General features: G+C 36.3%; 1 protein-coding gene and 1 pseudogene across 4 annotated transcripts; one reads left to right on the top strand and one right to left on the bottom strand.

The window, feature by feature from the left end:
• The first annotated feature begins 4486 nt into the window (after nucleotides 1-4486).
• LOC137748105 (anthocyanin 5-aromatic acyltransferase-like) lies at nucleotides 4487-5146 on the top strand (annotated as a pseudogene).
• A 2903-nt stretch (nucleotides 5147-8049) lies between these two features.
• LOC137748744 (putative RING-type E3 ubiquitin transferase C3H69) lies at nucleotides 8050-13984 on the bottom strand. 4 transcript variants are annotated; one of them, XR_011070112.1, is made up of 8 exons: nucleotides 13699-13979; nucleotides 13010-13097; nucleotides 12120-12913; nucleotides 11748-11817; nucleotides 9411-9499; nucleotides 9279-9339; nucleotides 8818-8900; nucleotides 8050-8426 (listed from the first exon to the last, which is right to left on the bottom strand). XR_011070112.1 is itself a non-coding variant. In XM_068488925.1 (7 exons), exons 1-6 carry the CDS (start codon nucleotides 13707-13709, stop codon nucleotides 9303-9305), a joined length of 1089 nt encoding a protein of 362 aa, XP_068345026.1. In that variant the 5' UTR covers nucleotides 13710-13979; the 3' UTR covers nucleotides 8499-8900; nucleotides 9279-9302. The 4 variants fall into 4 exon arrangements, 2 of the variants coding, with proteins under 2 accessions (XP_068345026.1, XP_068345025.1); XR_011070113.1 differs by lacking the exon at nucleotides 11748-11817 and having other exon boundaries at nucleotides 13699-13980; XM_068488925.1 differs by lacking the exon at nucleotides 8050-8426 and having other exon boundaries at nucleotides 8499-8900.
• Nucleotides 13985-15624: the final 1640 nt, after the last annotated feature.

Below are 15624 nucleotides of genomic sequence, written 5' to 3'. Positions count from 1 at the left end.
TGATGTAGAGTGCATGGATCTGAAACATCTGGAGATGTTTCGTTGTTTTCCTGGGTTTCGCTCATGACGGCTATGTATGTCATGTTGTGGTTGTGTTTGCGGAAGTTATGTGGGTATTCAGAGTCACCAGGAGTGGTGCTCTGATACCATGTTAACATTTTAAGATTACTAGCGTTTGCAGATCGTAGGGTATGACTGAAAAACTTGGGAATGAAATCTCAAGTGTAACTGAATGATTTGTACACCAAAACACATGATTTATACCGTACAAAGGATAGCTATTCTGTTAGAATATAAGCTGCTTGCAGCCTTGAGGGTTCGAAGTCTGGCCCAAAGGTTTGAAGCATCCAACGGCTAGTTTATATGAGTTGTAATCGCTAGTTTTATGATAAGAATAACTGAATAAGTAAAGTTCTAGTCTTTGAGAACAGATGTAAGGCTAGGATTAATACTAGTGTAGGGCTGAGATTCATATATATATATATATATATATATGTATATATATATGTATCCAGCAGTCCATTTGAAGGACATGTACCACCGTGCAATTCTGATAAGAATGCAGATGAATGTAGGTGATGCATGTGTGTGTAAAAATCATCAGTTTTGCTGCTATGGTTTGCAGACTGTAATACAAGAGAAAATTCCTTTTGTTCTTCCTTAATCTTGCCGCTAATCACTCCCTAAATATCCAAAGTTTAACATATTCTAGGAAGTCAACTATACACATAATTACATTGATTCGATCCTACAGTTAAGGAGAATCAAATACTCTAACTGATTCAATCCTTCAATATTGTCATTTGATGCTCCATTGCTTTATTCTCTCCAAAGACCAGAAATACACAAGATTGTGCATGAAAAGAAAAATGTGCCAAAATCATTTCTCTTGTAACTATTCTCCGATTCCCAGACTACCATCCTATCACAGGTAATAGAAGGGATGTTGTACTGCTATTTTTCCTTGATTAATCAAATTGTATTTTTATCACAAATCAAACACAAGAAAATAAATGAGAAGGAAGAGAAGACCTCTAAAAACACAAAAAAGGAAGAGAAACACTGTTCATCCAATTCAATCTTGTTCCACCAATGACCAAGCCTTATGTGTAACTCGACTCGCCTAATCTTCATAATCCTTTTATTAAAAAAAATTCCAATCTTGTTCCTACGTGCGTATGAACTAGCTCCTCAAAGATATAGATCTCATGCATACATCGTTCCTTCATTTAGTACTGCAAGTAGTAGGTAATGTAATACACAAGGCAGGCACCAACTAAAGACCCCCAGGTGGGCAGGCCGGTAGAGACATCACTGCTCGATTTTTTTGATTTTGTAGGTTTTACAACTTTTGGTGCTTCGTCGTCTTTGTCCTTGCCCTTCTTACGAGCCATTGCAACGCTCACGAATGCAGCGGCGAAAAGGACTAAGCAAGCAATCTTCTTCATTTTCATTTCCATGGTGGAAGGTGGTGTTTTGTTAGGGAAAAAGCTAGCTCATAAGCGACCCAATTAAGATCATGAGAACTAAATGTGTTAATGAAATCAATGATCATGTAAACGTAAGAATATATGCCTTGGACTTGAGAGTCCAGTCCGAGCAATGTGGTGGGATTGGGAGTGATTTTCGTATGGGAGAGGTTCATGATGTTTTGTTGAATATGAGTACGTAAGTTATTCTTTTCCACATTTAGCAGTTTCTTTTGTTTTTTAGTCATCAATTGGGTAAGGATTGCTATATTTAGGTGCATGAGGATTGTAGCAATGTCAAATTTGGTGGGTCTAGTGATAAAGACAACTTCAAGCTAGTATTTATAGTTACTTAAATGACTTGGAATATTTCTCTTACTGAGCGGACCAAAATTATGCGACGATACAACAATTGCATAATCGATTTTATGAAGTTCTAAATAAATAAATAAATAAAAAATCAAAATGAAACTTTCTTGTGGCATCTTCGCTTTTGCATTATAATGACGTGGCAGTAGTAGGGCTAACTTCTTTTCAAATTGAAATATTAAATTAATTAATTATTAATAATTTATTAACTATCTATTTAACAATTAAAATTAATAAAAAAAACTCCTTTTCTCACCCATTCACTCTCTGTCCTCTCGCCTGTTTCCCTCACTCGACTCCCTGCTCTCACTTGCAGAGAAACAATGGCAGCCATGGCTAGATATCCTTCTCTTATACTTCTCTGCCACTCTCCTCATTTGCTTCTCTGAATCCAAACTCCAAACTCCAAACTCCAAACTCCATTACTCATTCTACCCCTCAAAACCCAACAAACTCCATCTGAGTCCCTCCTAAAGTCCCCGAACAAGCTTCCTTTCCACCACAATGTCACCCGCAAAGTCACCCCTGCAGTCGGAACTTTGCCGTAGAACTCCATCTGAGTCCCTCCTAAAGTCCCCGAACAAGCTTCCTTTCCACCACAATGTCACCCGCAAAGTCACCCCTGCAGTCGGAACTTTGCCGTAGAACGTTTCGATTGTTACCGACACCCGAAGCAAGCTCTCCTGGACTCACTGCAACAAAACCCAGAACTATAACAACACATTCGATCCGACCCGGTCCACCTCCTACTCCCTCATCCCATGCTCCTCATCCACCTGCACGAACCTGACCCGAGACCTCACCATACCCGCTTCCTGCGACTCCAACAAACTCTGCCACGCCAAGAACCGGAATTCGAGTGCAGGGATTCAACTTATCCGGCGGGATTCCCGCAACAGTGAACCATTTGATCCATTTTCTCACATCTCTAGCTCGAGGCGAGCTGTTTTTCCAGTTCGATCTATGGCCATGGCTGCCATTGTAGCACTGCAAGTGAGAGCAGAGAGTGAGTGAGGGAGACAAGTGACAGGATAGTGAGTGAGTGAGAAAGAGAGTTTTTTTTTTTTTTTTTTTTTCTTTTTTTTTTCTAAATGCTATTTTTGTCATATTTTTATATCATATTTATATACCATCTTATGTTAAATTTGAGGTGAACATCTACATCATTTAAATTAAAAAATTTAATTTAAATTAAAAAATATTTAATAAACCAAAAAAAAAACTGGAATTACATGGTGATTGTAACATACGAAGGATCTTTTTCTTCTTTTCCTATTCAACTTCTTCTCTGTCTCTTTTTCCACCCAGTTCTTTCACGCCATTGTAGAGTGAAGGAGTCTTTTTCTTCCTTCCCTATTAAATGGTGATTGTGGATTTGACTGACTTGAAAAAATAGAGTGAAAAAGAAACAGAGGAAGAAGTTGAACGGGGAAGGAAAGAGAAGACTCCTTGTATGCTACAATCATCATTTAATACTAGTTTTTTTTTCAATTATTGGTTTATTAAATGGTTTTTTTAATTTATATTAAATTCTAATGAATTTAAATGATGTGGCTGTCTACATCAGATACCAAATAAGATGATATATAAATGTGGTATAAAAACATCGGAAAAATAACATTATTGTTTTTAATTTTTAAATAAAAAATTAATTTAATATTTCAATTAGAAAAGGAGTGGGCCTTACTCTTGCCATGTCATCATTTAACAGAAAAATTGACAGATAATTTAACGAAGGTCTGACATTGCAACGAATTCATCAGTTGAGGTATGATATTGTAATGTTTAAAACATGAAATATGAGATTGTAGTTCGACCCATAATTAAGATAGTTTTGTGTAATTTACTCTTTTTTTTGACAAATCATTTGTCACAATTAAAATGCAACTTCCACAATTTAGCTTTGTACTCATGCTCCTGTCTTCCACTTGATCTCTTTTTCTGATCCATGGCAAGATTCTCCAAAACCAAACTTTTTGAGAAATGCCAAGTACCTCCCCCGGCCAAACTCATCATCTGCTCCACAACCCTCTCTCCCTCTAACCTTCCTTGACATACCATGTCTCTTCTTCTCTCCAAGCCTACCTCTTCTATGAATTCCCATTTCCCATTTCCCATTTCCACTTCAGTTCCATCACCCTCCCAAACCTCAAGCACTCTCTAACACTTTTACCGTTTCGCCAGATCCCTAGTGGCCAGGAACCTGAAAAGCCCAAGCTCCTTTACGCACAAGTTTCGCTAACTGTCGTTGAGTCGGACATGACTTTTTTTAGAAGTCTTAACGAAATATTCCTGGTACTGTTTATTTTTAACATTAAGGACATTTGAACTCTAAAAAGTCACTCTTGGTACTATTGACTTACAACACTTTTTTGTCCTTTTGGTTAAAACTCAAAGTTTTTAAGCTATTTTCATTAGTTTTCCTGACTTTTTATCCCTCGAGAAATTTCCAAAGAGATGCGGAAGAGTTTTCCACACTTATGCTTGAGCTAGCATCAAGTAGTAGTATTGCCCATTGTAGTTTTTATTTTGTATTTTTTAAATACTATTATTAAGGGGAGTGGAAGAGTTCAAAACTATTACAATAATTTAAAGAATAAGAGAATTTCGAATCTGAAAAGCATGGTAGAAGTTGAATACCCCATCCACTTGGTCCGGAGGACGTCCTCTTGAAGGAGTGGTGGAAGCGAATTTCTTCACAAGGAGTGGTTCTAGGATTTGGTAAATAATAATGGATCGTGCTACATTTTTGATGAACTTGGCCCAAATGGAGAGCATTAAAAATTGGATTATTCAGTTATGCAACAAGAGAAATGAGTCATATCCAGTACATTTTATCACCATGTGTTCTAACATGTGAATTTGTATGGGTTTGTTTGCTTAAAACCCAAGAAAATGATCATCATAGTCACAAGAATTATTGCGGGCTAGATAACTCGTTTGGGCCATCCAATACCGATTACATACGCCAGTAATTGTGTCATATTTGGCCGATCAATGGCAGTAGGGAAGGCATTATTAGGAAAAATGGAATTGTCGTTGCAGTAAAGACAATCGGAAACACTATTAAGAAGTTAGACAAGGCAATTTTGGGAGTGACAGAGAAGTCGATTTCGAGGTGGGAGGAGATTCCCTGGTCGGGGCACCACGTCGTGGTTCTCGGGTCGCCGAAGGTGGATCTTTATGAAACAGATTTTGGATAGGGGAGGCCTAAAAGGATAGAGGAGATTGGAATTGATAGTGTGAAAAGCATTTCACTTAATGAGAGTGGAGACATGTTGGGTGCGGGGCTAGTCCTGAGTTTTTAGGTGCTTGGGGTGAAAATATGCCTTTTTTTCGATGTACCAACATATATTAAAAAGACATTTAAAGAGGGCTGGAACCCAGTCAAAGCTGGGAGGCTAGGCCCTCACGCCCATATTATATTACTCAAAAGAGAAAATATACAACATGAGGAACATAATACCTAAACCCCAACGATCAAAAGCAAAATCATATACAACTAGTCCAAGCAGTCAGCATGGCCACCACATATTGAATCCAAAGGTTGACACCCCATTCACTGCATATAATGTACATAAGATAAAAATATTACTACTAATAAAATCTCATAACAGTGAGTAAAAAGAATCATCTGAAAAGATGAACGGTTGCATCAATTTTATTAAAGAAGCTATTCACACGCTATACTTTGAAGAAGATAAGGAATACCTGATCAATATATATATGTTGACCATTCTAGGTGCAAATTTAGAAGTGATATGTTCCGAGTATGAAATTGGAGAGAAAAGAGCGGCAGCTTCAACCAGTTCTGCTATATCCGGCTGGGTGAGAGCAGCTAAAGACATTATCGTTCCCTAATAACATGAATAAATTGAGTAAACACCAAAAGCAGCAGCAAGGGAATGATATGTTAAGTAGATGAAGAGGTGTAAGACCTGTGAATGTCCAACAACAAAGACTTTGGAGCTTGTTGTCAAATATATGCAGCGCATCTTTTCTGATAGATCAAATAGAGCCAATTCCTGCCAACTCCAATCCCAAAAATCCTACAATAAAGTATAAACCTGATTCTCTTCTGATAAAAAGATGTGTGTCCATGACTCCAACGTGTTCCACACACATTCCCTACCCATACATCGAAACCTTCCATCTGCAAGGACGAATCCCAGCTATTCTTCTGGAGAATTTAAGAACCATGCATCACCTGGTCAAGAACAAGAAAAGCCAGTAACCAAGTTCTATTGAGTTTGAAGCACATTCGAATGCAAAGCTCAACAATTTTGTTTCAGATAAAACCCATACCCTAAGAATTCTCCTCACAAACTTGCAAGCGAATGCAACTAACGAACTGATCAACTGTAACATTTTTCCTTCATGTTGGAGCAGCAGATGACACCACACGATCAGACATACAGAGGTTTAAAAGGAACGGTAAATGAACAACCTCCATGTCGGCTTGAGGGCAGGGAATCGTTTTTCTTATAGCCGCTCTAATCCACGTCCCACCACACTTCTGCAGTCTTGCAATCTTGCACATTTGTCTCGTCCGAAATTCCAAGAATAGATCATGGAATCACTGAGATGTGATCTCGAGCTCAAGAATTTAACACGTCCTCTCATGCTTCCTTGCAGCACTGAGACATCTGATCCACTGTTGAAGCTCAACAACAAACATTGTGTAGTATAACATACGCGGCCATCCCTACACTGCAAGTTCGAAACCTAATTTAGAGCTCTTTCTAGTGATATGAATGCAAGTAACAAGGTACAAAAAAAACAACCACAGTAAATATCAAAGCAAGCAAACCAGTAAACAAAGATATGATGAGAAAATCCACACTCAATACAATAAACCAAAGAAAAATTTCAATGCAGTGATAAGCAAGGTTTAAGCGTTGAATTGGGTTCCTTTGCGTTGGACTAATTATATCAACTACTGATCTCATATGGTCAAGAAATATGTAAGATGTCTTTATACTCGAGAGAAATTAAATACATTGGACAACTTCATTCATCCTCTTTGTTTTTCTATTTACTTTTTTTAATTTATTTTCCCCCTCAATTTTTCTGCCATGCTATTTCATTTGGGCTTTTGATTTTCCTACAGGTTTTCATTTGAAGTGAAAGTATTGCATTCGTATGAATTCTACGTCGCTGCTCAGGTATATAATTTTTTTTTTTTTTTGTTTTTTTCCTTGCTTAGGCATTATTTTCTTTTCGCTACATATTGATATTGAGTTTCTGTTTAGAAATGGCTCTGTGTTTTTTGTTCGCTTGCTGAATGTATCTGCCAAAATTTTAAGGGCTTTTTCTTTGTTTCTTCTTATCTTCCTCTTTCTTTGTCCAATTATAAAGCAGTTTTTCGTTTTTGTTGCTATAAAGAGCTTTTCTTTGCCCAATTATGCCTAACGCAACTCTTTCTAATTTAAATGCACTCCTTTTGTCACACATTATATCTGATAGAGCAGATGAAAAAAGAGTGAAAAACGGATTATATATGCCCCCTCATTACCATAAGAAAACTCCGTCTTAGCTTTTGGTTATGTGCCCCCCATTTGTTTACTTATATGTTCTACTGTTTTGAGTTTAATTTAACAAACCATCCACACTAAGAGCTCCCGATTTCAAAATGCGAACCCATACAGAGAAAATCCATAAGAGAAAATTGCAAATTCCATTTTTTCTAGAATAACAAATTCCATTTCCAGCTTACTTTATATATTATTCTACATATGTATGCCTTCCTCCAGTACAATGTACATCAATGTCTTCTCTATTTTAACTTTACATGTTACTCATTTGTATGTTGTTGCTCTCAAGACTTCACTTTTTAACACTCTAATGTTGCATTGTTTGCATAGGATTCCTTTATATGGTTTCTTTGTGAAATTACTCACATTAGATTATTACATCTTCATCTTTTTTACTGTTTAATTTCTACATACACATTCTTCATCTTTTTTACTCTAATGATACCTTCTTTACTTTTTAATTTCTACATACACATTCTTTTTTACTGTTTTTGTTGCTATAAGTGATTTATTTGAACTCCTCGACTCTCTCTAATTAGTATCACTAAGATATATTTGATATAGGACCGAAGTGCGAAAAATGGGTTGGTTTGAATGCACTCATTTTAGTCTTTTTGCATCTGATAGAGCGGATGAAAATAGAGAGAAAAAAAAATCTCATTTGCACCTTCAGATTCACAAATGAGTACCATTCTCGTTTGACCAGAAAAACAAAAATATGACAAATAACCCCGACGGCATCCTCCAAAAAGCATTTCTTTTATCAAAATGTCTACCGCTGTCGATAAAAAATCCCTTTAAAGACCTAGACATTTGTATAATGTTATATACACAGCCCCCAACCAGTTCGATATCGACATGCTCTTACCCAGACTATCTTAATGTCCCGATCTGAAGACATTCATCCAAGTCCCAGACCGGCACATTGCATAATTGTCAAAATTCTGAACATACACTCATCCACTCAATAATAACTTTATTTAGAATTCTGTTAACTGTAGTTCACGATAACCAAGCACGTCGTCTCTCCTGCAACTGGATCCAGCAACCAATTCTACATCAAGAATCGAGTACAGTATAAAGTCAGATATTAAATATTTTACAAAAAAAATACATAAATTGCCAAAAGAAAGCACAATTACAATTAAAAATCCAGATTATGCTGGTCACTGCATTTAAATTTTACCCAGATTAACCATGTTCAGTGTAAAATTAACCAGTAGCAGGAACTAACGAAATGAGACTGACATCACGATCAGTATTGCAAAACAAGAGAAACTGGATGATAAAAGTTTCTGAGTTCAGCCCCATGTTCAATATTTAAGTTGTGAATGAAACAAAAAAGAAAAACATTAAAAACATATGTCCTACATAATTTAAAGGAAATTATTATGGAAAGCAGTCTTCTATCATCATTAAAAACATTCAAAGTACATGAACCACACCTTGCAAACCACTGGAGTATTCCACCTTCCATTGAAAAACCAGCATGAGAGCTGCGCATGTGTTCTTGATGAAAAAACAAATCCTGCACATTTAGGCAAAATTGAAGCACACGGCATTGTTTTACTGAAAAAGGACACTGGTCTACCAGCCTCATGAAGGGAAAATCATCAGTGTGCAACTCTAATGACCTCCGACCATACAACTTAAACGTACGGTTTGACTAAGTTCACAGTCTAGTTTACCACTGCCCATAAGTTAACAGTACAATATGGTATCAGCGTGTTCCCTATCATAAACATGACCACTGCTTCACTGATACATCATCCTGTTCTGTGCAAAACTTAGTATGTGTTATTTGACAACTTAACCTTCGCATTAGAGGTTTGGCCCAAATGGACAAATGCAGTTATAAACAACAGTAGTAGTAAATAACCAAAATCCAACCACTGCATAAACTTACTTTGGAACATTGAAACGGCATTATTCACCTTATGTGTAGATCAGACAGAAAGTCTGACAACCTGAAAATATCACAGCTTTAGTATGAAAAGAAAAGTAAATGGAGAAAATGATCAAAGGTACAGGGTAAAACCTAATATTTGTAGCTATCACTGTTTGACCATCTTCATTTCCAAGATGACGGAGTGCTACTTCCTCTAAACGGCCATCTTGGTATGCATGCTGCAATCAGACCAACAGCCAAGTTCATTACCCAATTATTGTAAAAAAGGATCTAAACCAGCACGGTAAACAATAGCACATGCAAACAAGACACGGATAAAAAAGTAAGAGGATAACAGTACAGACCACAACAGACAATGTACTGGAAGAGAAAGTAAAATGTAGAATCAAACATATCTTGAGATGGGAGTGTACATGACATTGGAAAGACCTAAAATAAAAGCCGCATTGCAGATAAGATTCGAAGAGGAAGACAGAATGCCTGACATGGTACACTTTGTTTGCCTGTAGCAATTGTTACGTGCAACTAATTTGTAGCCACCAGATACTCAAAAATGGAGCAACATGGTAATTGGTCAGATAAGCTTACAACTAAAATATTATAGCACGAACAGAAATCAAAACCACAAAACAATTTCTTTTTTCCTTTTCCCTTTTTTTAGTTAAAGTGGCCTTTAAATTTTATACAACTTTTGTATCATTAGCATAACTATCACATCGTACCAATGAAGACTATTCGAGACTCACAACAAATAACCCCCTTAATAAAGGGTAAATCTATACATCATTCATAAATAGGAGTTGTTAAATACAAACTACAATCAAAACACAGCAACTCCAAAACAAGTAGGAAATTTCAGATTATACAACCGGCTAAATCTACTCAAGGCCATAAATCTATCTCGTCTTCACTCGAGTCACTTGTATCCAAACCCATCTGCATTAATATCTCCCTCTCCCATGGGTTTAAATCTTCATTTTCTAAATCTTCAAACATATAATCATCCAATTCTTCTAAGTGCTCGAACATATGAAATATGACATCCATAGGCGCAATATCATATCGCCGTGGAGGAGGCCTTCTAGGAGGTGGCCTGTGAAATTTCCATACATATGAGCCTGGGTTGACCGTATGCTGGAATACAACAAACATTCCATCCATTAAAGGTGATTAGCTTTGTGATCCTCCCCGAGATAGTAAAATGAAAAACAAAAGGCACATATTCTAAGGCTAACATTCAGGAGAATCTAATTTAATGCATCTCCTAACAAAATATAACACAGTACAACTGATAAATCAATTTAATTTTCTACGATAGCCTACGTCACAAAACAGGAGGGAGGGATGAAGGGAGAGACTGTTATAAACTAAAACTGTTATAAACCCATTGAAGTCGCAAAACCATTTGCAATGATTAGAAAAAGAACATGTTATAAACTAATACTGCTTCGCAAACCATCAACAATCTGGTATCACCACTATCACAAGAATGATACTAAAACAGAGGCGAGAAACTATCCAAATTTAAGGCCCCAGAAGTATAATTGAAGCACAAAAAGGAACAAACAAACAAAGATAGTGCTAAAACAATAAATAATAAATTGGCAAGGTCCTCGTCACAAATACTAATTTTAGATTGAAGCAATTTGTTATCCAATGTAGCCCCATGTTATTAAACCAATACCTAGTTGAGTTGGGTAAAAAGAAACTAGAGTAAGCCATTTGACTGCCAATCCTATAACGCAGACACCACTGCAAGCCCTTGGGAGAACTAACATTAGTTATTGTTGCACAAGAATGAGCATGGGAATAAATCAAACATTTCACTTGAACACAGACTGCAAAGGTCTAAATGACCACATCTTTAAGTGTAAATTTATTAAAAAATTAATATGGAACAATAAACTGCCTTATCCCCACCTACCAATACACTTAAACAAGTAAATACTTAAACTGCAGCCAACAAGCCACGTAATTTGGGTTGGTGACATGGAAATAATGTTTTCATCAAGAAAACTAAGTGTATTATAACTCAATATGTGGTCGAACATAAAGGATACAAACCCAAAATATATTATAACTCAATATCCTCGTACATTACAAATTCCACCCACTTACACCAAAACAAAGGCATCCGCCCAGCAATCAATCAGAACAACAATTGAGGAAAAAAATAAAGTATGTTTAAGAAGAAAAATAAAATTCATGGGGCTAAGCCAAATCTATCACATAACATACCACATGACTCCACAAACACATGGAAAAATAAAAGAGGTACAGTGTTTAGGTTGTTGTGTTCGAACTCAAGATATGGGATATTAACAGATTCAACAAGCAGACTAACCATCATATACTTATCCAAATCATCATTAGATTCTTGACATGGTTAATTGCACTCAACATGACAGAGAAACCAATGCAAATAACAGTTGCAGCAGAAAAACTCCATGTAGGACATCCTTTTACCTTATAAAAACAACTAGTTCCAAATGGGCAGTTCCCATTTCCAAAATCGAAGTGCTTGCAATCAATTGACCTACAATATAAATAATTATAATTACAAAACAAATACAAAAAATGAAGTCGAGAGGTGGGGAAGAGAGAAAGAGATCCCAAGTTTCCCACTTTTAAGGCCTTTCCAACTTCAAATCACAATAGTAATATAGAAAGGCGATATTTCTGTCCTCCAAATTGAGTATCTTTTTTATAAACAAATATTGAACCATAATAGTTCCTTTCTGAGCTAAGAATAGAAAAATATATCCAAGGCAGAACACAGAGCACCTAATTGAATTCCCAGCTTTCAAAAGAAAACAAGATACTTGGGCAGAAAATTACCTGAGCCTTGCCTTGTAGCTCTCAACAATTTCCTGTTTCTCTTCTTTTGAGTTATACCAAATGACACTTGGAATGACAAAGTACGACAGCTTCCGACATATTGGGCAAGCTCTCAAAGCGCTATTGACATCCATACCAGAAGTTGGGGAACTGCTACGCCAATTTCTAATACAAGATATGCAAAAAGGATGATCACATTCTGAGAGTATCCCAAACTTGCGCTCAGCAACTGTGGGCTTTGACAAAACACGTTCTAGGCAAACACTGCATTCTATTTCTTGACTACGTTTCAAAGCCTCAAGTTGCTTCTGCTTATCCTCACATGTTTTCATATGCTCCCCCCTTTCCAAAGGTCTGTAAGGATGCAAGCAATGTTTTCCACAGCTGGGGCATAAATCTCCATGAATATGAGGACATTTTTCTCCACGAGGACAATTACCAGCTGCAGCAAATGAACAAATAGCACGATCTTCTGGTCTAGTACTCCTAGTCTCCCCAACATTACTTTCAACATTATCATAGTCATCCTCCAGAGAACCATTCCAGTCAGGTTTAGAGGGAGGTAAGAAAGGGCTACTTGAAGCAGAGAGTTCTGAAAGGGAGAGGGGTGCAAGAGAAAATCTGCTTGCTAAGGTTCTCACAGGAAGTGCCAGAGATGCAGAATCAATAGCAAGGGATGGCTGAGAATTTGTTGATGAAGATGAGCCTGAAGACTGAGCCTGAGAAGCTTTGACATGTTCATATCTGCATCGGCTACCAAATGCACAAGCTCCTTTCTGATAAAAGGTACATATCTGTTATGATGGACCACAAAGAAAAGTTAATAAGGTACCAATTGTTGATCATTATTACTTAATGCAAGTGCAATTAAAGTAGAATAAATAGTTTACATTATTTGGTGAAGCCTTCCAATCATGTGAAAACTCGCAATGCTCCCCTTTCAAACACGCGCCATGTGCAAAAAACTTGCAGAGAACCCTGAGGTAATCAGAAATGACAATACAAAGTAGTTCAAAAACCTTACCCAAGCATAATCAATAAATAAGCCATTGAATCTTCATTGTAATATGACTACTGTCGGATAAGAAGATTAACGAAACCGCTGTTGCAGATAAAATTTCACAAAATCAATCATCTCTAATACATGCGAAGAGCCGCTTCAACTATATGGATAAAAAAAAAAAAAGCATAAATTTTCATTACATATCTTCAAAATATTCAGATTACACAATCATACCCTGACTCAAAACAAAGGATTTGCAATTAACGTTGAAAATTCAAAAATATTGACTCACAGAGGACTCCTAACCCACATTACCCAGTAAATTAATCAAAGGGCAATCAACCAATTCTACCACTACGGCAACAACTCCTTTTAATTTCCTCCATTTTCCCAGCAACCAAACAATTTAAAAAATATATTATAAATTAAATTAAAAACAGCTATTCCAAGAATCCTAAGAGACACAAAAGATAACAAATTCAATATGGCAAATCACAACATCTAAAAATTGGATGGTTCAACAAACTCAATATCCAAATTCGTTCCTTGCATATGAAAAACAGAAAAGGAACCCACCTTTTGGACATGGCGATCAAGAAATCGAGAGATAAAGAAAAAGGGGTTTTTCTGAGCAACAAAAATTGGAAACCCTAAAAAGCTTAGGAACCAATAGAATGACGAAGAAACAAAATTGGGAGCGACGAACCACCGCGCCTGAAATCATTCAATCATCCTCAGACTCTGACAAGAAATGGGGAGAGAGAGAGAGAGAGAGAGAGAGAGAGAGAGAGAGAGAGGGGTCAAAAATGTGACCACCTAGGGTTTTTGTTCTGACGTGCAATTACGGAAATGCTCCTGTGCACGGAAAAGTGGATTGAGTCGCGGACAGAACGGTGAGGGTTGTAAGAAATTAGAGATATTCTTCAATTTACCCCTGAATTTGTAGGGATTGGCCAATTTCTCCCTTCAATTTTAGTTTTGGCCAATTTCCCTTTTTAACTCTTATAATTAGTCAATTTACACCCTATTGTTAATTTTTTTTAATTTTTCATCTATTCTTCTATTAAGTAGGTATCTGCATGAATGTCTTTAAAAGGCAAAAAGTCATTTTCCCTACACTTTCTATCTTCTTCATTTTCTTTGAACTTTCTTTTCTTCTTTCTTTTCTCCAAGCCGAGCCCATGACTACCGCCAACGCCTCCCTCCTCCTCTGTTTGCAGCTCAGTCCATTTGATATGCTGCTTTTGCAGTTTGCAGCTACCCACACCCTATCGCCTCCTTCCTCTGCCTCGTTTACCTCTGGTAAGGTATAGGGAAACCTACTTAACGGAAAATGACAGTAGAGTGCAAATTGAAAAAATGATAGTAGAGTGCAAATTGACTTTTTTTGCCCTTCAAAGGCAGTCATGCTGATGCCTACTTAACAGAAGAATAGATGGAAAATTAAAAAAATTAACAGTAGGGTGCAAATTGACTAATTATGAGAGTTGAGGGGGGACATTGGCCAAAATTAAAGTCGAGAGGGAAAATTGGCTAATGGCCACAAGTTCAGGGGTAAATTGATGAATACCTCAAGAAATTAAGGCATTGGTGTGAGATGCGTTCCACTTTGGTTCGTACGTTAGATGAAAAAAATTAAAATTATTAAAGGATTTTAAAATAATAAAAATTGAAATGACATAATTTTATATTTTAGAATTTATGAATTTTCTCATTTAGTTAACTTAAAAAACAATGGAATTTGTTATTTTTCAACTCTCAATCATAGAAATTGAAATGATACTTATTTACATATAATTTTTACTTGGGAATTGGAGATCCCAAATTTCAAGTTTTTTTTTTTTTTTTTTTTTCACGCAAAAATTCTAAATTTCTGTGTTTATGAACCTAAATAAGGGAATTGGTGCGTGTCAGTTTATAAATTCTAACTTTTATTCAAATTCTAAGTTCATTTCTCTCATCCAAACATAGTGTTAATTACATCTTGCTTCCTAAGTTTAGTGTTCGTTCCACTTTGGTCCTCAAATTTTTCGCTTATTTTTAATAAAGAAGATATCCCACCACACATTGATGGTGGATTAATCCTCTTCACCATACAGCTCGGTACAGGCTATCCTGATACCTTATTGTACTTTAAATTATATTATTCATTGAAACTCAACTAAACTTTGTAAATTTTATAAAATAAGAATAACGTTAGTTACAAAACACGAACCAATGGTGAGCAACATCGAATTTGGCTTTTTAAGAATGGAGCACATTGTGGCTCATGTGAGTAATGAAACTCATATTCAAACTATCACAGCTTCTATCAAAATATGGCCAGCAGTTACATCTGACCGAAATGAAATAAAAAAACCACTCAAATTGAGAGACATGTAAAATAAATTGTTCTTTTTTTTTATTTTTTTTATACCGTTTATTGATTTTAAATTTAGTCACATGCATTTAGTCAGTATAGTAACAATAACCAAATTTGGTGGGTTTATACCATTTTTAGCA

The sequence above is a fragment of the Pyrus communis genome, chromosome 10 (assembly GCF_963583255.1).
Source record: "Pyrus communis chromosome 10, drPyrComm1.1, whole genome shotgun sequence".
Classification (NCBI taxonomy): domain Eukaryota; kingdom Viridiplantae; phylum Streptophyta; class Magnoliopsida; order Rosales; family Rosaceae; genus Pyrus; species Pyrus communis.
Note: the sequence above shows the minus strand (reverse complement) of the source record. Positions and strands in the feature narration are given on the sequence as shown.

Bases quoted from the DNA above. Each gene is read 5' to 3' on its own strand.
- LOC137748744 (XM_068488924.1), bottom strand. The intron at 12,914-13,009 runs GTAAACTATTTA...CCATCATAACAG, and splicing joins GGAAGGCTTCACCAAATAAT to ATATGTACCTTTTATCAGAA. The intron at 11,818-12,119 runs GTAATTTTCTGC...TTTATATTGTAG, and splicing joins AGCTACAAGGCAAGGCTCAG to GTCAATTGATTGCAAGCACT.